General features: G+C 35.8%; 1 protein-coding gene across 1 annotated transcript in view; it reads right to left on the bottom strand.

Annotated features, from left to right (window-relative positions):
• LOC125343054 (fibronectin type III domain containing protein 3C1-like) overlaps positions 1 to 20,598 on the bottom strand; it is a 46,212-nt gene extending 25,614 nt beyond the window's left edge. Inside the window, exons 1-5 of the mRNA XM_048335362.1 lie at positions 20,486 to 20,598; positions 19,858 to 19,947; positions 19,479 to 19,554; positions 2,214 to 2,290; positions 781 to 1,063 (exon numbers count right to left, since the gene is read on the bottom strand). Of these exons, the coding sequence (XP_048191319.1) occupies positions 781 to 1,063; positions 2,214 to 2,290; positions 19,479 to 19,554; positions 19,858 to 19,947; positions 20,486 to 20,557 (598 nt within the window). The 5' untranslated portion in view covers positions 20,558 to 20,598. The remainder of the gene's footprint in view (positions 1 to 780; positions 1,064 to 2,213; positions 2,291 to 19,478; positions 19,555 to 19,857; positions 19,948 to 20,485) is intronic.
• Between the last annotated feature and the right edge of the window lie 1,804 nt (positions 20,599 to 22,402).

The raw sequence follows: 22,402 nt of genomic DNA, 5'->3' as shown, positions 1-22,402 counted from the left end.
TACCATTTGAGCCACAGCTTCACTTCTGGCTTTTTGGTGCTTAATTGGAGAAAAGAGTTTCCTGTGTGATTCTCAGCCTCCGGAGTAGCTAGGATTACAGGAGTGAGCCATCAGTGCTTGGCTCTTGACTAAATTCTTTTCTTGTTTTCAAGTAGGACTTTATAGACTCAGTCAGTAAAAAATAAGTATCAATAAATCCATGCTATATGAAAGTACAAGAAATATTAATGGAAATTCTGCTTAAGAAACATCTTGCCTAAGACAAACCTAAGTGTGTGCATAGGATTGATGACACAAGGCAAATGTTCATGGGAATGTTGCTATTTCTGCTTTTTTTCATTTGATAAGTTGTCTAAATCTATTCATTTTATTAACATATATTGTTTTTTTTAATTAGCATATATTTTTATTAGCATATATTGGCTATACAAGGGAAATTCACTGTAATATTTCTATCCATGCATCAAACACCCCTTTATCGCTCCCTTTCTTAAAATAATTCAATAGATTACTTTTTTCCATACATGCATGTGAAGTGCTTTGACCATATTAGTAATCTTGGCTCCTTCTCCTCCTCCCCAATACCTACCCCACAACAAAATCTGCCTTCCATTCCTGTCATCCATTGCCTTCAGTGTGTATTAGTTGCACAAAGGTGTTGCATCATGGTATTTCCCACATGAATATATTATACTTTAGTACAAATAACACCCTGTTATTGTGATCTCAATTTGCTTAACAAATGCATAATAGTTTCTATTGAAGAAAAGTATACAGTACCGTGGTAATCTGGGTATGTGTATGTTGTTGGTGCTGGTGGAAGAGCTGGTAGCGGTGGCAGTGTTGGTAATGGTGGTGGCAGCTGCTGCACAACAGGTTCTTGGAAGTAAGTTACTGGATATTCTCCTGGAGCTGGAGGATACATCATCTGAGTAGCAGGTGGATATAGAATAGGTGGTTGTGTCATATATTGAGATCCGTGTGTTGTAGCAGGCATCTGCAGGTTGTAGTCAGTAATCTGGGGCACAACGATGATTTTCTGAATTCCGTTTTCTTCAATCACCTAAGACAATAGACACAGGAAAGTAAGTCACAATTGTAGTAATTGTACTAGCTAATTACGATAGATTCACATACTCAGAACCAACAAAAAAAGGGAGATTACTGAATATTAAAGTCATCTGAAATCAGCAGATAAATTAGGCATCATTTAAAAGGCTGAGGGATTTGGCTAAAAACCAGTCATTTTGGGCTGGGAATGTGGGTTAGAAATAGAGTGCTTGCCTAGCACACATGAAGCCCTGGGTTTGATTCCTCAGTGCCACATATATGGAAAAAGCCAGATGTGGAGCTGTGGCTCAACTGGTAGAGTGCTAGCCTTGAGCAAAAAGAACCCAGGGACAGTGCTCAGGCCCTGAGTTTAAGCCCCAGGACTGGCAAAAAAGAAATCATTCTGAACAATACTTTAAAACTGCTTTACGGGGTGCTGGTGGCTTACACTAATAATCCTAGTTACTTAGGAGGATGAGATCTGAGAATCACAGTTCAAGGCCAGCCTAGGGCAGGAAAGTCTAGGACACTCTTAGCTCCAATTAACCACCAAAAAGCTCGACATGGAGCTGTGGATCAAGTGTAAAAATGGTCAAGTACAATGCCCAGGCCCTGAGTTCAAGCTCAGGACCAGTACACACACACACACACACACACACACACACACACACACACACACACACACCAATTGCTATTTAGTAATAATGATAACAAGGGCTGGAGATACAGCTCACTGGAAGAGCAACTGCCTCACATGGGAAAGACCTTGGGCTGTATTCCCAGCATACCAATAATGCAATGATGATAACAGTAAGATGAAAAAATTGTGTTCCAGAATTTTTTTGTGTATGCTGGTACTAGGACTTGAACTCAAGGCATTATTTTGCTCTCACTTGAATTTTTTGCTCACAGCTGGCTCTCTATCACTTGAGCTGTGCTTCCCGTTCTAGCTTATTGTTGGTTAAATGGAGATAAAGTTTCTCACCATTGTCTTCCTGGCCTTAAACCACAATTATTAGATCTCAGTCTACTGAGCAGCTGGTATTTATGAATACTAGCACCCCTCTCAGCCCCAGAATTTCTTTTATCAAACAGTGAGATAGGGAAAAATGTTAAATGATAATTTAGAACTAAACATCCAAATTAAAACCATGCCAACATACCTGGGACATATATCCAGGTGGTAGATAAATGGGCGGTAAAGTACCACTTGGTGACATCAAAGGTACATCAGCAGGTCCTAAGAAAATTATTAATAATAAACAGTGAAGTAGCTTGAAACAGAGTTAATTACAGGAGCCAATTAAGTTTGAGTTGTGAAAACAGCATTGAGCCTTAACAATGGCAAGCCAGGGCTGGGAATATGGCCTAGTGGTAAAAGTGCTTGTCTTGTATACATGAAGCCCTGGGTTCGATTCCTCAGTACCTCATATATAGAAAAAGCCAGAGGTGGCGCTGTGGCTCAAGTGGCAGAGCAAAAAGAGGCCAGGGACAGTGCTCAGGCCCTGAGTTCAAGCCCCATTACTGGCAAAAAAAAAAAAACACAAAAAAACAATGGCATGCCATTTTCAAAGTATTATTTAATCACAGAGATAATTATCAGAGACAAATCACAACTAATGAAAAATAACAAAAAACATGACATGGGCAATATTTATATTATCAAAACTATTGGCAAGATTGCTAATGCAGATGAACAACAAAAAGGTTATTTGTTGGATGTGGCACTGTGGCTCAAGTGGTAGAGCACTAGTCTTGGGTAAAAGTTTTTTTGGTAAGTCTATCCCTCTATCTCTCTATCTGTTCTATCTATCTATTTATCTATCTATCTATCTATCTATCTATCTATCTATCTATCTATCTATCTATCTATCTATCATCTATCTTATTTTGTGCTGGTACTGGAGTTTCTATCTCTTTTTTCTCTCTTACCCTGTCCATGCATGCATGCATACATCCATCTGTCTATATTTCTCTTTTGTTCTGGTATTGGGATCTCTCTCTCTCTCTCATCTATCTGTCCATTTATCCATCCATCCATACCTATCTGTCTATTTATCTTTTTTGGTATTGGAGTACCTTATTTTCCCTCTCTCATCTATTTAATTCTATCTATCTATCTATCTATCTATCTATCTATCCATCTCTGTCATCTATTTGCTCTGGTAGTAATATCTATCACTCTTGTCTCTGTCCCTCTTTCTCTATATTTTTGTCTCTCTCACATATCTATCTCACTTCTCCTTATGTATCCAATATTTATCTATGTATGTACATATCATCTGTTTTGTATTTTTTCCTGGTACTGGTATCTCTCGCTCTTGCTCTGCATTTTGTACTGGTACTGGGTGAAGGATTGACCCTTGCCTTATTTCCCCAGGTCAAGTGAAACACCAGGTGCACATCAACATGCTTGACCACATGCCTGACTGCAGGCAGATCATTCCAACATAGGCCTGGCTGGAAGTCCCCATCACCCCAGGAGGGGCATTCCACTCTGGACCCAACCAAAAGTACATGCCCCTAGTCCCCAAGTAACTACAGCATGATTTTTACCCCTTTCTTCCTTGTTAGGAACCATATAAATTGGACCCCAAATCCACCTCCCCGCACAACCTCCATGCCCTCAGGAAGGTCTGTGCCCTTGCTGGTAATAAACAGTCCTAGACAGTTGAGAATTGAGTCCGGTCTAATGTCTATTCCTCTTTCTTTCTCCTCCATTCTCCTAACACTGGGGTATCTCTACCTCACTCTGTATCTCTATTTCTCTCTATGTCTATCTCTGTTTCTACTATCTACCTTTTGAGTTGGTATTAGGGTAACTATCATGTTTCTTGCTTTATCATCTCTATCTCTCATCTCTTTAACTTGCTATCTACCTATTTATATTTCTCTCTGTATCTCTCTTTCTCTCCATCTGAATATTTTGTGCTTTTACTGGGGTATTTCTCTCTACTTCTAGATTTCTTTATCTCTATCTTTTTCTTTGCCTTCTCTTTTTTTCTCTCTCTTTCGATTGCTCTCCCATCTTTCACATTTATTATGTCTTCATCTATGTATTTGTATGCATCTATCTATTTTGTACTAGGGTCTATATCTATGTACCTATCAAATCTATCTAATCTATCATCTATCTTTATCTATTTTGTACTGCTACTGGCGTGTCTACCTCTCTGTATCTTTATCTCTGTAATTTTCTATTTTTTGCTTGTACTACAGTATCTCTCTTTACCTCTTTCTCTTATCTCTATCCTCTTTCAATCTCGATCTCTATTTCTCTCCCACTCTTCTATGTCTCCATCTGTATAACTATGTGTCTATCTATTTTATGCTGGTACTGGAGTCTCTACCTTTCGCTTTTTCTATCTCTGTGCCTATTTCTCCATCAATCCCTCACAATACCTTCTTTATCACTTATCTATCTAAGCTTTGTCTCCTTTTCTCCATCTCCCTCTATCCATCTCTCGTCTTCCTTCCTTCCTTCCTTCCTTCCTTCCTTCCTTCCTTCCTTCCTTCCTTCCTTCCTTCCTTCCTTCCTTCCTTCCTTCCTTTTGTGCTGGTACTAGGGTCACTATGTTTCTCCTCTTCTCATCTCTCTATCCCTTATCTATGTATCTATGTACCTACCTATATATTTTGTTCTAGGGTATCTATGTCGTCTCTGTCTCTATTTCTCCATCAATCTCACTATATATTTACTCTTTTTTCTTCTATATATCTATTTATCTTCATCTCTCTTTTGCTATCTTTCTGATTTTTGTCTGTTTCTCATTTCTCTTGAATCATATACTCCAATATGTATCTATCTATGTAGCTATAGATAGATAGATAGATACAGAGATCTATAGATCTCAGAAATAGATAGTATGCTGTATCGGATTACCTCTCTATCTCACTATCTCTCTTTATGCGTCTATCTCTTTTGTGCTGGTATGGGGTATCTATCTAGGTCTCTTTCTATTATCTATCTTGTGCTGGTATGGTGATATTCTCTCTTTATCTCTTTTATTCCATTTCTTAGTTTCTCTGTGTATCCATTTATCTATCTTGTGCTGGTACTGAGGCCTCTCTCTCTTGCTCTCTCATCTCCTTATCATTTTACTTTATCAATATCTCATACTATCTATATTTTCTCTTTTTTCCTATCCTTCTTTATCTCTATTTTTTCAATTTCTCTGTCATCCATGTATGTATGTATGTATGTATGTATGTATGTATGTATGTATGTATGTATGCATGTATATGTATGTATGCATGCATGCATCCATCATCCATCCATCCATCTTGTGCTGGTACTGAGATATCACTCGCTTTTTCTCTCTTATCTTTCTATTACTACATCTCTTTCTATCTCTCTATTGTATCATATTCTATCTCTTTCTCTTTTCATCTCTATCTTTATCTATCTCTTCCTGTCTCTGTTTCACTCTATTATTCTCCCTCTATCTCACTCCTTCTGTCTCTAAATGTCAATTTAGCGTTGGTACTAGGGTATCTCTTATCTGTATCTATGTATCCATTTATCTATATATAGACCTATGTATGTATATATAGACCTGTGTATGTATGTATATATCTTTTTTCTATCTATCTATAGGTATATCTATTTTGTTGTGCTTGGGGGTATTTCTATCTTTCATCATCCCTACTTCTCTAATAATATTTATCCTATTTTTCTCTTTATATATATGCACCTATTTCTCACTATCTCTTCTTCCTTTATTTCTTCTATTTTCTGTCTCATTTTCTATATCATTCTCTCTCAGCTATGTATCTTATGCCTATCTATGTCTTCATCTATGTATTTATCTCTGCATTGATCTGTGTATCTATTATGTCCTGGTACTGGAGTATTTGTTTCTCTGTTGCTAAGTCTCTGCTTCTATTGGTGCTAATGGAGTGACTATTTTACTCCCTATCTCTCCCTTTCTCTTATAAGTCTTTATGTATCTATGCATCTGCCTATTTTTGCTAGTACTGTTGTACCTCTGTGTTTATCACTTTCTATCCCTTTCTCTGTCTTTCAATATCAATCTGTTTCTCTATCTCTATCTCTCCATATCTCTCATCTGTTTATGCCTCCACCTATGTACCTATATCTATATCTATTTTGTGTTGGTACTGGGATCTCTGTCTCTCTTCTCTCCCCTCAATCTCTCACACTGATTTCTTTCTATTCTCATCTATTTATGTGTCTTGTCTATCTCTCATCTATATTTTTCACATCTGTCTGTCTGTCTGTCTATTTACCTTTTTTGGTACTGGTGTATCTCTGTCTCTTTATCTCTTTCTTTTTTCTCTATCGTATTTCTTTCGATCTCTCTATCTTTCTCTAAATCTTCTCTATTATATCTCTTACCTCTCTAGTCTCTCTTTCTCTCTCTCTGTCTTTGTCTCTCAATATCTTCCTCTACCTATGTATCTATGTATGTATCTGTCCCTCTAGTTTTTCTGGCAGAAGTGTATCTTTCTCTCTTTATCTCTTTATTTCTCTCTCAGTGTCTCTCTACCTCTATTTCTCTAGCTCCCTATGTCTCATCTATCTATGTCTTTGTTTACGTATCTATTTATCTATTTTGGGCAGGTACTGGGGTATCTGTTTTCCTCTCTCTCTGTGTCTCCCACACTGTCTACTTTCTCTCATCTCTCCCATCTACCTATGTGTCAGTTTCTATTTCTGCCTCACATATATCTGTCTTCTACCTGTTTACCTGCCTACCTATCTTTGTATTCCTACTTTCTCTCATTGTCTTCTATCTCTCATCTTTCTATCCATTTATCAAGCAAATCTAGCAAACTACCCTCTCTCCCTCCCTTCTTTCTTTCCTTCCTTCCTTTCTTTCCTTCTTTCTTGCTTTTTTCTTTCTTGTTCTTTCCTTCTCTGAATTTATGTATGTATGTATGTATGTATGTATGTATGTATGTATGTATGTATGCATGCATGCATGCATCTATCTACCTTTCTATTTTGTGCTGTTACTGGGGTATTCCCCTTTCCTCCTCTATTTTTTTTTGTGTATTTACCTATCTCTTCTTTATTTCCTCTCTATCTCTGTCACTCAATCATCTATCTTGCATTCATCTATGTATCTATGTATGGATCTATCTATTTCGTGCTGGCTCTAGGTATCTCTAGTTTGATCTCTGTCTATCTATCTGCCTATTTTGTTGTACTACTGGACTATCTCTTATCTTCCTTTATCTATCTCTGCCTCTATTTCTCCAATTATTTCTCTGTCTCTTTCTATTTCTCTCTCTATATACCTATATGTTTCTATTTTGCTTTATCTGTTTTTAGTCTATATTGATGTCTCTCATCTACCTCACATCTATCTATGTGTCCAATATGTATCTATGTGTGTATGTGTGTACGTATGAATCTCTATCTATTTATTTTATGCTGGGGCATCTATCTACCTCACTATTTCTCTCTCTGTTTTTGGTACTGGTGTATCTCTCTCTCTATCTTTATCTATATATATACATATATATTTCTCTATCTATATTTTGTGTTGGTACTAGGGTATCTATATTTTTCTTTCTCTCTTTCTCATGTCAGTTGGTCCTATCTATCTATCTATCTATCTATCTATCTATCTATCTATCTATCTATCTATCTGTCTATCTATCTAGATCGATCAATGTATCTACCTACCTACCTACTTTAGGTACAGGGACATCTTTCTATCTCCCTACTTCTCTTTCTCATTCTGTCTATCCTCTTATCTTGCTCTTTATCTCCATTTCTCTGTCTTTCACCTATCTATCTGTCTTCCTGCCTATCTAGCTAGCTAGCTAGCTACCTACCTACCTATTTATCTTTTGTTCTGATACTAGGGTACCTATCTTTTGATTTCTGTCTTTCTCATCTATCTAACTGTCTACCTATCTATGTATATATCTATCTATGTATCTATGTATGTATGTATCTACCTACCTACCTACCTATATTTCTCTTTCTACAAGGCTATTTTATTCTGTTACTTTTGTATCTCTTTGTCTCTCATCCATTTATTTTATTATAAAGTTAATGTACAGAGGTGTTATAGCTACATAAGTCAGGTAACAAGGACATTTTTGAAGTGTCACCCCTCATTTTTTCCTCTTTGTCCCCTTCCATCCCCCCTTCTCCCCAAGTTGTATAGTTAATTTCCTATACAGTGTCTAGTGAGTATCACTGCTGAATTGGTTCATCTCCTGCCCCACGGTTACAGTGATTTCCTTCCCCTCCCCAAATTCAGATAAAGTTATATACAAGACAAAGGGTACATAGGTCAAATCAATCAATCAATCTATCTATCTATCTATCTATCTATCTATCTATCTATCTATCTATGTCTATTTTGTACTGGTACTGGGGTATCTATCTCTCTGTGTCTTTATTTTTCTATCTGTATATCTATCTACCTATCTTTTGTGCTGAGTCTCAGGCATCTATATGTTTCTCTGTTTCTCATCTCTATGTCTCTCATCTTTCTCCAGTTATTTATATACTTTATGCAGATACTGGAGCATTGCTCTGTCTCACTATTTTTCTCTCTATGTCTGTCTATTGTGCACTGGTACTGGGGTATCTTGCTCACACTCTATCTCTATCTATCTATATATCTATCTCTCCATCTCTTCATACCTACTTACCTATCTACCATCCATCTGTCTTTTGTGCTGGTACTAGGGGACTCATCCTTTTTCCTCCCTTTCTCATCTATCTATCATCTATCTAACTTTTAACTCCATCTTTCCCTCTACTATCATACTATTGTGCTCTTAATTGAGAATATCTCTGTATTTTTCTTTGTCACTCTATTTCTTTTCTCTATCTTCTAATTTTTCTCTTTTCACTCACATCTGTTTTACATCTCTCTATATCTTATCTACGTATGTATGTGTGTATCTCTACGTTGCTATTATCTCCCTCTCTGTTGCCACTAGGGAGTCTATCTCACTCTCTGTCTCGCTTTATCTCTATATACCTATGTATTTATCTCTATCTAGTTTTTACTGGTACTGGTGTATCTATATGTCTCTCTCTCTTTCTCATTGTATCTTTGTCTCTCTATTGCAATCTTCTTCTATCTCTATTTCCGTCTCTATTTGTATATCTCTTTCATGTCTGTATCTCCATCTATGAATCTATTTTGTGCTGTTACTGATATCTCTTTTTGCCTCTATCTCTACCAGTCTCTCACACTGTCATCTTTTTATCTCTCTCATCTATGTATCTGTATCTCTTTTTCTCATTTATCACTGTCATGTCTGTCTACCTATCTGCTTCTGGTACTGGTGTACCTCTCTGTCCCTTTCTGTCTCTTTATTCTCTCTTTCAATGTCTGTCTATGTCTCTCTCTCATCTATCTGTCTTCATCTATGTATCTATCTATTTTGTTTGGTACTGAGGTCTCAGTATCTCTTTCTTTCTGACCCTTTCTTTATCTCTATGTATCTATCCTTTTATCTATTTTTGATGGAGCTTGTATATCTCTCTCTTTGTCTCTCTATTCCTCTTCCAAGTTCTTTTACTTTTTCTTTTGTCTGTCTCCATCCATGTATCTATTTTTATTTTTTTAATTTCTTTTTCTTTCGTCTGTCTCCATCCATGTATCTATTTATTATTATTATTATTATTTTTTTTTTTTTGGCCAGTCCTGGGCCTTGGACTCAGGGCCTGAGCACTGTCCCTGGCTTCTTCCTGCTCAAGGCCAGCACTCTGCCACCTGAGCCACAGCGCCCCTTCTGGCCATTTTCCATATATGTGGTGCTGGGGAATCAAAACGAGAGCTTCATGTGTAGGAGGCAAGCACTCTTGCCACTAGGCCATATTCCCAGCCCCATGTATCTATTTTTAAAAATCTATTCTATGCAGGTATTGGTTCTGTATTTTCCTCTCTCTCTCTCCATAGCTGTCTCTAGCTTTCTATCAATCTCTCAGTCATCTTGTCATTTTTCTCTCATTCATCTATGTCTCCATTTCTCTCTCATATATCTATCTCACATTTATGTCTCTATGTATCTATCTCATTTTTTTTGTGCTGGTATTATACCTATCCTTGTCTGTCTTATATCTACATAAATTTCTATTCATACATCTACATCTACATCTATCTATCTATCTATCTATCTATCTATCTATCTATCTATCTATCTCTCACTATTTCTCTCTGTGTCTATTTTGCATGGTACTGGGACTTTACCTATCTCATTATCTCTATTTCTTTACCTGTATCTCTCTCTCTCTCTCTCTCTCTCTCTCTCTCTCTCTCTGTCTCTCTCTCTCCCTCCCCATCCACCCCCATCTACACACCTACCTACCTATCTTTTTTGCTGGTTACTAGGTACCTATCTTTTTCTTTCTTGCTTTTCTCTTTGTGTCTCACTTCTTCATCTAACTGTATTTTTCTACCTCTTTTTATAAGACTATTTTGAGCTGTTATTTGAATATTTCTTTTTTCTTTTTTTTTGCCAGTCCTGGACTTGGGCTCAGGGCCTGAATACTTTCCCTGGCTTCTCTTTGCTCAAGGCTAGCACTCTGCCACTTGAGCCACAGTGCCACTTCTGGCCATTTTCTATATATGTGGTGCTGGAGAATTGAACCCAGGGCTTCATGTATAGGAGGCAAGCACTCTTGCCACTAGGCCATATTCCCAGCCCTGTTATTTGAATATTTCTATTTTTATGTATCGATGTCTTTCATTATCACTCTCTTTTACCTCTACCCCTCTTCTATTTTCCTCTATCTCTATCACTCTCTACTTATCTCACATCTATCTATGTCTTCATCTATGTATGTATGAGTACATTTTGTGCTAGTATTGGGGTATATCTATATTTGTTTTTTGTAGATAGATATTTGTATCTCATTATCTCATATCCATTTCTCTGTCTATCCTATCTATCTGTCTGTTTGTCATCTTTTTTATGCTGGTATTGGGCATCTTCCTATCTCACTATTTCTATTTATCTATCTTGCATGGTACTGGGAATCTATCCACTATTTCTCTAGCTGCACATCTATCTATCTATCCAACTATCTATCTATCTATCTATCTATCTATCTATCTATCTATCTATCTATCTATCTATCATCTATTATCTATTTCTATCTATCTATCTGTTTTTGCTGGTACTAGGATACCTATTTTTTCTTTTCTTTTTACCTGGCACCATTTTATTAGCTTCTCATTTGTCATCTGGAAAGAAAACATTCTTGAATAACATCATTTAAAAACAGCTCTGGTAAAGAACAGTCACTATTACATATCATAAAGCAGGTACAAGGTGTTTTATATTCACAGAGGTAAGATACAGTACTGTCCACGTCTATAATACTAGAGGATACAATTAAAAAGGCATTATTGAGACTTGAGTCTACTTTTCCAGGAGAGGGTCTGTAAAGAAATGCTCTCATTTCTCTTTTTCTCTTATCCTGCTATCTCTCATCTCTATTTAACTTTGTCTGTCTATCTATCTATCTCACTATCTCTATCTTTCAATTAGACTGTTTGTGTGTTACTTGTGTATCTCTTACATCTATGTGTCTGTATCTCTTTTGTACTAGTACTGAAGTATATATATATATATATATATATATATATAGTTATCTTGCTCTATTATCTATTTTTATGCTCATACTGGGGCATCTCTATCTTAATATGTCTCTCTTTATCTATTTGTCAATTTTGTGTGAGATTGTGCATCTCTTTATCTTGTTCTCTATCTTTATTTCTCTATCTGTCTATTTTATGCTGGTACTGGGGCAGCTCTCTATCTCACTATATCTCTTTATCAATTTGTTTTGTGTGGGATTGGGCATCTATCTTGATCTCTTGTCTCTATTTCTCTATCTGTCTATCAATCATCTCTATCTATCATCTATCATCAGTCTATTGATATATTATCTACCTTTTTGTAGTACTAGGGTACTTTTTCTTTCATCTCTCTAACTCTAACTCATCTATCATTCTCTATCAGACTATTTTGTGCTGCTGAGTATCTCTATTTTTATCTTTGTCACTCTCTTGTTTTTCCTCTATCCTGCTACTATTTTAGCTTTATCTCTTTATCATTCTCTCATCGATCTATCTATCTTGCATTTATCTATGTCTTCATCTATGTATGTCTGTTTCTATTATATATATATTGCCAGTCCTGGGGCTTGAACTCAGGGCCTGAGCACTGTCCCTGGCTTCTTTTTGCACTCTGCCACTTGAGCCACAGCGCCACTTCTGGCAGTTTTCTGTATATGTGGTGCTGGGGAATTGAACCCAGGGCCTCATATATACAAGGCAAGCACTCTTGCCACTAGGCCATGTTTCTATTTTGTGCTAGTACTGTGGTACCTCTCTAGGTTGCGCCCCCCCTCCCCTCCTGGGGCTGGTGACTGGTGTATCTATCTCACTCTCCAGCTGTCACTTTCTCTTTTTCTATGTATCTATCTCTCTGTCTAGTTTTTGCTGACACTGCTGTCTGTCTTTGTTTCTCCATTTATTTCTCTATCTCTCAGTCTCTCTCACTGTGTTCTATCTCTTATCCATCTTCCATCTATGTCCCTGTCTCTCATCTATCTATCTATCTATCTATCTATCTATCTATCTATCTATCTATCTATCTATCTACATATCTATCTACATCTTTCTTTTGTCCTGAGGTACCTATCTTTCTCTCTCTCTCATCTATATCTATATAACTTTCTATCTGTCCATCGATCTATCTGTTTATGTATCAATCTCGCTACCTATGTTTATGTACTTATGTATCGGTATAGCTATTTGTCTTTCTGTTTGTCCACTTACCTACCTACCTACCTAACTACCTACCTATTTACCTACCTATCTTTGTGTTCCTTCTAGGTTATTTCTCTTTCTCTTTCTCTATGTCACTTTTCTATGTCTCATCTCTCTAATTCTCCATCTGTTGATTCATTTCTATTAGTTCTATTTTGTTTTGCTACTGGGGTATCTATATCTTTCTTTGTCTCCCTCTGCCTATATTTCCCTAACAATCTCATTATCTTTTTATTTTACTATATATCTTTATTTCTCTTTATCTCTCTGTCTCTTATTTGTCTATCTCACATCTACCTACTTTCCAGTAAGAAGAATGTATGTATGTATGCATGTATGTATGTATGTATTGATCTATCAATCTATGTACTTTATGCTGGTACTGGGGCATCTCTTTATTTCAGTTTCTACTTCTCTGTCCGTCTACTGTGTGCTGATCCTGGGGTATCTGTCTATGTCATTCTCTATCTCTATTTCTCTATCTGTAAATCTATCTACCTACCTACCTACCTACCTATCTTTTGTGATGGTGTCCAGGTATGTATTCTTTACTTTCTCTCTTTGTCATCTCTCTATTACTCATCTTTCTATCTAGCTCTGTCTGTCTTTGTAGTTCTCTATTTTTCTATCAGATTATTTTGTGCTGTTAGAGTATCTATTCATCTATCTCTATATCACTCGATTTCATTTCCCCCTTCTAATTTTCTCTTTTTCTTTATCTCTCATCTATATTTATCTCACATCTCTTTCTTCATCTATGTATGTATGTATGTATGCCTATCTATCCATTCATCAATCTATCTCTTTCCACCAGACTATTTTATTCTGTTTCTTGAGTATTTCTGTCTTTACCTATCTTTAATTCTCTGTCACTATCTCTCAATCTTTTTCCTCTTTCCCTCTTCTGTTTTTTCTATTTATCACTCTCATCTATGTATCTTGCATCTATGTCTTCATCTATGTATGTTTGTGTGTGCAAATGTATGTATGTACATATGTATGAATATCTGTCTATCTGTGTTTGTGTGTCTGTCTATCTTGTCCTGGCATCTCTGTTTCTATCTCTCTCTCTGTTGCTACTGGTATCTGTGTATCTCTGTGCATGTGTCTCTCTTGTCTCCCAATCCCTTTCTCTATCTCTTTGAATCTCTATCTTTTCTCTTTAATGCTCTCTATGTATCTTTCGTCTATGTATCCATCTATGTGTGGATATATCTATCTGTTTTTGCTGGTACTGGGATCTATGTCTCTCTCTCTCTCTCTCTCTCTCTCTCTCTCTCTCATTCTCCCTCTATCTCCCTATCAATCTCCCACTGTCTTCTTTCTATCTTTGATCTATCTTTTGTCAATTTATTTTATTTTATTGTAAAGGTAATGTATAGAGGGGTTAAAGCCACATAGGTTAGGTAATGAGTACGTCCCTCTTTGAACAGTGTCATTCCCTCATTTTCCACCCCTCCGTCCTCCCTTCTCCTCAAGTTGCATAGTTCATTCCAACATAGTGTCTACTGAGTATCACTGCTGAATTGCTTCACCCCCTGTCCCACCATTTCAGTGATTCTCATTTTTCTCCCCAAATCAAATAAACTTATATACAAGACAAAGGGTACAGAGATCAAATCTATTTATCCTTTTCTAGTACTAGTGTATCTCTGTCTCTTCATCTCTATCTCTTTGTCTCTCTATCCTCTCTTTCAATCTTTCTCTATTTCTCTCTCTAAATCTCTGTATCTGTTTCATCTATCTATATCTCCATCTATGTATGTATTTATTTTATGCTGGAACTGGGGTCTCGGTATCTCTCTTTATCTCTATGTATATATCTATTTATTTTTGCTGGTATGGTTGTGTCTCTCTGTATCTCTCTCTCTCTCTTTGTATCTCTATCACTATTTCAATCTCTATCGTTATTTTTTTATCTCTCATGTATGTTATGTATGTATGCATGGATGCATCTATGTATTTTATGAAGGCACTAGGGTCTCTCTCCCTCAATCTCTATCTCTGTCTTTATTTCTCTTTCAATTTCTATCAGTCTTCTTTCTTTCATCTATCTCTCTGTCTTTCTGTTTCTCCAATCAATCTATTTTATATATACCTCTCTGTCTATTGATCTATCTATGTATTTATGTATCTAAGTATCTTAGTATCTATGTATGTATGTATGCATGTCTGTCTGTATCTATCCATTTTGTGCTCCATTTAGGGTATTTATATTTTTCTTTTTTTGTCAGTTGTGGGGCTTGAACTCTTCTTAAGGCTAGTGCTCTACCACTTGATCCACAGTGCCACTTCCGGGTTTCTGGTGGTGGTTAATTGGCGATAAGAGTCTCAAAAACTTTCCTACCTGGGCTGGCTTTGAACCTCGATCTTCAGATCTCAGCCTCCCAAATAGCTAGGATTATAGGCATGCGACATGGGCACTTGGCTATTTATCTTTTTCTTTCTCTCTTTTTCATCTCTCTAGTTCTCTCACTATCCATCTATGTATCTATCTTTATTTCCTTTTCTTTGTACCTATCTGATTACTTTGCATGGATGGGTGGATGGATGGATTGATAGACAGATATAGAATGAGATAACAACATAGAGACATATATCATGGTACTGGGAATCTATCTACTATTTCATTCTCTGTTTCCCTATCTGCACATCTCCATTTGTCTATCAATCCATCTATATCTTTTTTTTTTGCTGCTATTAGAATACCTATCTTTTTTCTTTTCTTTCTTTCTTTTTTTTTTACCTTTTATTAACTTCTCTTGTCATCTGGAAAGAAAAAAATACTTGAATAACATAATTAAAAACAGCTCTGATAAAGCGCAGTCAATACTACATAAAGCAGGTACAAGGTGTTTTATATTCATAGAGGTAAGATACAGCACTGTCCTACATTGATAACACTAGAGGATACAATTAAAAAGGTATTATTGAGACTTGAGTCTACTTTTCCAGCAGAGGGCCCAAAGGATGGCACGACACAGCTCTGCACTTTCTTAGATAGGATTTTCTTCTACCAGCTGTACTGTTCAAGTACTCACTCTCCTATCTTTTTCTCTCTCATCTCTCTATCTCACTCACTCACTCTATCTATCTATCTATCTATCTATCTATCTATCTATCTATCTATCTATCTATATCATCTATCTATCAATCAAACAATCCAATCTATGAATCTATCTATCTCTATCATCTATATCTATCGCTAATCTATATCTATTCAATCTATCAATCTTTATCATCTATCTATCCATCTATCATCTATCAACTATCAATCTAATCTATCATCTCTATCAATCTATCTCTATCATCTATCTATCTATATCTTCTATCTATCATCTATCAATCTAATCTATCATCTATCTCTATCATCTCTATCATCTATCTATAGCTATCTATATATTCTATCATCTACCAATCTATCTCTACTATCTATCTATATCTTCTATCATCTATCAATCTATGATCTATCTCTATCATCTATCAATCTATCTATTTCTATCATCTATCTATCTATCATCTCTATCAATCTATCTCATCTATCTATATCTTCTATCATGTATCGTTCTAATCTATATATCATCTATCTCTATAATCTATCTCTATCTATCTATTCTTCCATCTATCTATCAATCTATCCCTACCATCTATGTATCTTATCTATCTATCATCTATCAATCTATTATCTATATCATCTATCTATCATCTATCTCTATTATCTATCTAGCAATTTATTTCTATCATCTATCTATCTATCTATCTATCTATCTCTACCATCTATCTGTTTATCTATCTATCTCATCTATGTATCATCTATCAATCTATTATCTATCTCTTATCTATCAATCTATCTCTATCATCTATCTATCTATCTATCTATCTGTCTATCTATATCTTCTATCTATCATCTATCAATCTAATCTATCATCCATCTCTTTCTATCATCTCTATCAATCTATCTCTCTCTCTATCTATATCTCCTATCTATCATCTATTTCTATCATCTATCTATAATTTATTAATCAATCTATCAATCTATCTCTATCTATCTATCTATCTATCTATCTATCTATCTATCTATCTATCTATATCTATCTCTGTATCATCACTCTATCTATATCATCGATCTATCTATCCCTTTCTATCAGACTATTTCATGCTGTTGAATATCTCTATCTTTATTTTTTACCAGAAATGTTTCCTTTTTTATTTCTTGAATTTATCCAGTTCTTTATTGTCAAAGTGATGTACAGTGGGGTTACAGTTTCATATGTAAGGCAGTGCGTATATTTCTTACCCAACTTGTTATCAGCCCCTGCATTTTACACCCCCCTACCTTTTGTCCTCCCCATTTCTCTCCCCTCATACAGTTGGTTTACAGCATATAGTTTTGTAAGTATTGCTGTTGCATTGGCTTGACTTTTAAATCTTTCTCTCCTGGTTTTGATATTCTCCTTCCCTTCCCTAGTTCCAATACATGTATATACAATATCCAGGATACCAAAATCAGTTACAGTGACAGTGAAGAAAGACAAAAGAAAAAGGCATAATTTTACATGGTATGTTGAAAATAACAACAATGATAAACCACTTGTTTCCATACTTGGAGTTCATTTCGCTTAGGGTTGTCTTATGTGTTCATATGTACATAGTCATTGAGCTATTGTGATCTTCTGCTAGGGTTTATCTTTGTCACTCTCTTGCTTTTTCCTCTATCTCTCTCTCTACTATTTTAGTTCTTTCACTTTAATATTCTCTCATTATGTATCTTGCATTTATCTATGTTTCCATCTATTTATGTTTGTTTCTATTTTGTGCCAATACTGTGGTATCTCTCTAGGTTGCATTCTGTAGGTTATACTCTCTAGGTTGCGTTCTCTCTCTCTCTCTCTCTCTTCCCCCCCCCCCGCCACCCTGGTGGGGGGGGGGCTGGTGATTGGTGTGTCTATCTCACACTCCAGCTGTATCTTTCTCTTTTTCTATCTCTCTGTCTAGTTTTTGCTGACACTGCTGTACCTGTGTCTCTTTTTCTCTTTCTTTGTCTCCATATCATATATCTCCCTTTCAATCTCTATCACTATTTCTCTATCTTTGTCATCTCTACCTCTCTCATCTATGTCTCCATCTATGTATCTGTATGCTGGTATGGGTCTCAGTCTCTGTTTCTCCACTTATCTCTCTCTCTTTGTCTCTCTCTCTCAGTTTCTCACACTGTGTTCTATCTCTCATCTATCTTCCATCTCTGTCTCTCTCTAGTGCTGGCACTGGTGTATCCGTCTCTATCTCTATCTCTCAATTTCTATTACTTGTTTACTGCTTTCTCACTATTTCTCCTCTCATATGTCTCTCATCTTTCTATCTCTCATTGATATATATTCAGCTTTCCCTGTCTGAATTGCTATACATCTGTTTCTCATTTTCTTTTTTTTTTTGCCAGTCCTGGGCCTTGGACTCAGGGCCTGAGCACGGTCCCTGGCTTCCTTTTGCTCAAGGCTAGCACTCTAACACTTGAGCCACAGCGCCACTTCTGGCCATTTCCTGTATATGCGGTGCTGGGGAATTGAACCCAGGGCCTCATGTATAGGAGGCAAGCACTCTTGCCACTAGGCCATATTCCCAGCCCTGTTTCTCATTTTCTGTCTCTATATATCTTTCTCTATCTACCTCTCTATCTCAATATCTATCTCTCTGTCTATTTCTCTATTTATCTATATCTATTTCTCTGGTACTGTGGTATCTATCACCACTCTCTCTGTCTCTCTGTGTCTCTCTCTCTCTCTCATTTATCTATCTGGTGGTGGCATCAATGTATCCCTCTCTATTTCTTTATCTGTTTGTCTATTTATTTTACTCATCTCTCTTTCTCTCTATTTCTCCTCTCTCATCTCTCTCTCATATTTCTATTCCACATCTATTTATCTATATTCGGCATTCTCTCTACCTCTAAATTACTAATTATCTCTGTTAATTACTCTATTTCTAAATATACCTCTATATATCTCCGTGTATCTTTCTCTATTTGTCTACCTCTATCTATCTTAATCTATTATTTTTCTCTATCTTGATGTCTATGTATCTATGCTTTCAACTCTCTTTTTCTCTACCAAATGCTATACTGTGGCATTTCTCTATATCTCTCACTTTCTATCTCTCTTTGTCTCTGTATCAATAGCTCTTACTTTCTTTCACTATTTTTCTATTATTTTTCTCTAACTCTCTCTCATATCTGTATTTCTCTCATCTATTTATGTATTAATCTATGTGTCTATCTATTTTGTGCTGGTACTGAGGTTTCTCTCGCGCTGTATCTCATCTTTCTATCTCTATCTCTCCCTATCCCTCTATCAATACTACATTCTATTTCTCTATCTCTCCTGTTTTCTCCACCTCTGTCTATATTCCTATCTCTGTCATGTGTCAATGTCTCTATGTCTCTGTCTCTATCATCTATCTATTTTTCTATCTATGTATCTAATTTTTGAAGGTTACTAGTAAGATTAGTAAGGTGAGACCATTTTGTTTTTGAGTTCCTAGGAGGATTATGTTATCTTAAGGGTATTTAATCTAATTCTAGTGGACTTTACTACTTTCATACTAATATTTTAAACTCACTCTTTTTGATGTGAAATAGCATACACTATTACTGACCGTGAATATTTTGAATAGTCCCGTCATCAGCCTTTATGGTCAGGATCTCACCAGGGTTAACCTGGACCAAAATGATCTACAAATAAGCAAATCTTTATTTTAGTTCATGAAAACATTAGTATTATCATTTTGAGCAATATTTTGATCCACTAATTATGGAGAGTACAATCACATCAATGGGCAATTAGACATTTAATATTTCTTAGTAAGAACAGTTTTGTTCCACTCAAATAAAACTTTATAAGGTCATAGAAAAGAGGTGTATTGAGGTGGAAAGAACACTGTCTCATCTATCCCCCGCCCCCAAAATAAAACTTCCTCAATACAAAAAAAACAAAAAAAATTTCTTTTCTGAGGATAGAATTCAGACATGTTTTACCCAGTACTGAGGACGAGCAGACCATCTATTATATCTTTTTGGATAAGTGACGATTTGTGGAGTGTTACTGGCGTCCTGGTAACCCTCCATCTAGTAAAAAAAATTTTAATTTAAAGAAAATTTTGATCTCAACATTTTTAGGAAACTTCAAAAATCATTTACCTTTATATATTACTTAATATTAATTGTACAAAAATCATGAGTTTCATTGTGACACTTCCAGCATCCTCTTTGTCTCAGTTTTTTTAAGCAAAAGTGTAATCTTTGCTCTTTTTAACTTGCAGAGAAGTTAGTAATTTTTTTTTAACCATACATATTGACAGGACTTCTCCTAAGTAGATTAAAGGAGTAAATTCGAAATTTGAACTACACTTTCTCACTTTTAGTAACCACTAACACTCAGAAGACATTGTTATTCACACTCAATAGTTTTAACCATTGTAAAATTGATCACATAGCTGTGAATGACTATGGCACTTTATGTTAGTCATTTTTTAAACATACAGAAGAAGTTACTATAAATATTCATTAAGTGATACACTTCCTAAATAAAAACTAATACTTGATTCAAAAACATTTTAACCAGCTTTAATGAAAGAGAGAAAAAAAGAAGCAAAACTACTCATACCTGCTGTGAAGGATTCATAAAGGGAGTGACCAGAGGCATGTAAGTGAATGTAGAAACGAGTTGCGATTCCATGGTCTTTAAGGATGTTGGCTTTCAAAATAAGTGAAATTTCTAAAAAGAAAATGAGACTTACAGATTAATCAAACGAAATCATTTATGGTTTTAAATGATAAAACCTGACAAAATATTTTTGAGAAAATGTATTTCAATTTTTCATTTTGAGACAAATTTTATGGTAATATCTTATGGTAAGTTTTCAAAATAATCACTGATCTTCACAAATGGCATAATATAAAGTTTGGAGTTTAACTGTTCTTCATTTATGTGAAGACAAAGTCGATTTTAAAGATAATTGTTTAGTTAAACAAGTCATTAGTTATTTGATCCACTCAGCCAGAGTTGAAAAAAATTGATTTTTAATCTATGATATTAATTACCAAGTTGTTTAGATAGCTATAAGGATTACTAATTGCCTTTAGAAATAATAAGACCGGTAGGGCACTGTGGTTTGTACCTGCAATTCTAGCAACTTGGGAGGCAGAGGATGAGAAGATTGCAGTTCAAGAGCAGCCTGGACAGAAAAGTTAGATAGATCCCTTCTCAACCCAATGTTGGTTGCCAATGGTACCTACTTGTCACCCCAAATTACATTAGAGGCTGAAACTGGGAGGTCTGGTTAGTACCATGGTTGGTACCATGGCAACAAAAGTCTAAGATTCCGTATCTCTGGGAAGGAAACAGCACAGTGGCAAAGGTCTTTGATCCCAGTGGCCAAAGGAATCCTAAAAGTAGGTGAATCTCTATTCAGGCAAGTGCCAGTATTATTCTAAAAACAACCATTGAAAAACAGTGCAGGAAGGGTGGCTAAGTGGTATCACCCCCTCCCCTAGCAACCACAAGACCCAGAGCTCCAACTGCCAGTACTGACCAAAACAAAAAAAGATTAAGATCATAGAAATTTACTTTAACTATCTCGGATACTAATTATGTTAACTCTTAGACACAAAACCAAACATCTTCAATATCTAAATATTTGCCAAAGTTAAATATAGTTTCCAGGTTAAAATATAGATAGATGGAAATCAGTGACAACATAATCTGTACCTCTGTAGTTCTCTGGATCTTGAACATCTTGCTAAAAAAACCAGAAGAAAAATGAATATTTTGATGAAAAAGAGGGAGGACACCCAAAAGCCAACCTCTTCGGTCAGTCCCTGAAATGAAATGTTCCCTTGGTGTTAAAGAATTTTCACTATGTCATAATTCCTGGAACAAATTGACATCACTTCCTGGCCAAGTTTTTTTTTTTTTTTTTTTTTTTTAGTGTGGCCTTAGGAAGCTTTTTATTTGTGAATGCAGATTCTTGACTTGATGTTTTTTAAAAAGAAAACTATTTTGAGTGCTAAAGAAATATGGAGTATTTCTGGCAAGAAAAAATATTTTCTTAGGTTATAGGTAAAGGAGAAAGTTACCAATTTAGTGTGTTAAAATATCTATTCAACAGTGACAAGCACTTTCTGGTAATTTCAATCTCTCTTTTGTCACCATAGCACTGGTTTCATTCAGGGAGAAAGCCATTGCTTTTTAGTTCATTCTAATGCCTGGACTGAGTGATGAATATTGAAAACATAGCCTATAACATTCAAAAATGGAGCCTGGCCAAAAAAATCAGTCTTTCTGTCTCTGTTTCTCTTTCTCTCTCTGGTACTTTATATCTCTGACTCTTCTCTCTTTCTCTGTCTCCATTCTCCTCTCCATTATCTTCCTCCTCCTCTTCCTTCCTCTACTTTTGTCTCCTCCTTCCCCTCCCCTTTCCCATCTCTTAATATGTTCTTTCAATCATTAAATAATACAATATTCTAAATAGGGTTTACTACTATATCTCTTTACTTTTTCTCTAGTTATGTACCGGCCTAG

The sequence above is a fragment of the Perognathus longimembris genome, chromosome 28 (assembly GCF_023159225.1).
Source record: "Perognathus longimembris pacificus isolate PPM17 chromosome 28, ASM2315922v1, whole genome shotgun sequence".
In the NCBI taxonomy this organism is placed as follows: Eukaryota; Metazoa; Chordata; class Mammalia; order Rodentia; family Heteromyidae; genus Perognathus; species Perognathus longimembris.
Note: the sequence above shows the minus strand (reverse complement) of the source record. Positions and strands in the feature narration are given on the sequence as shown.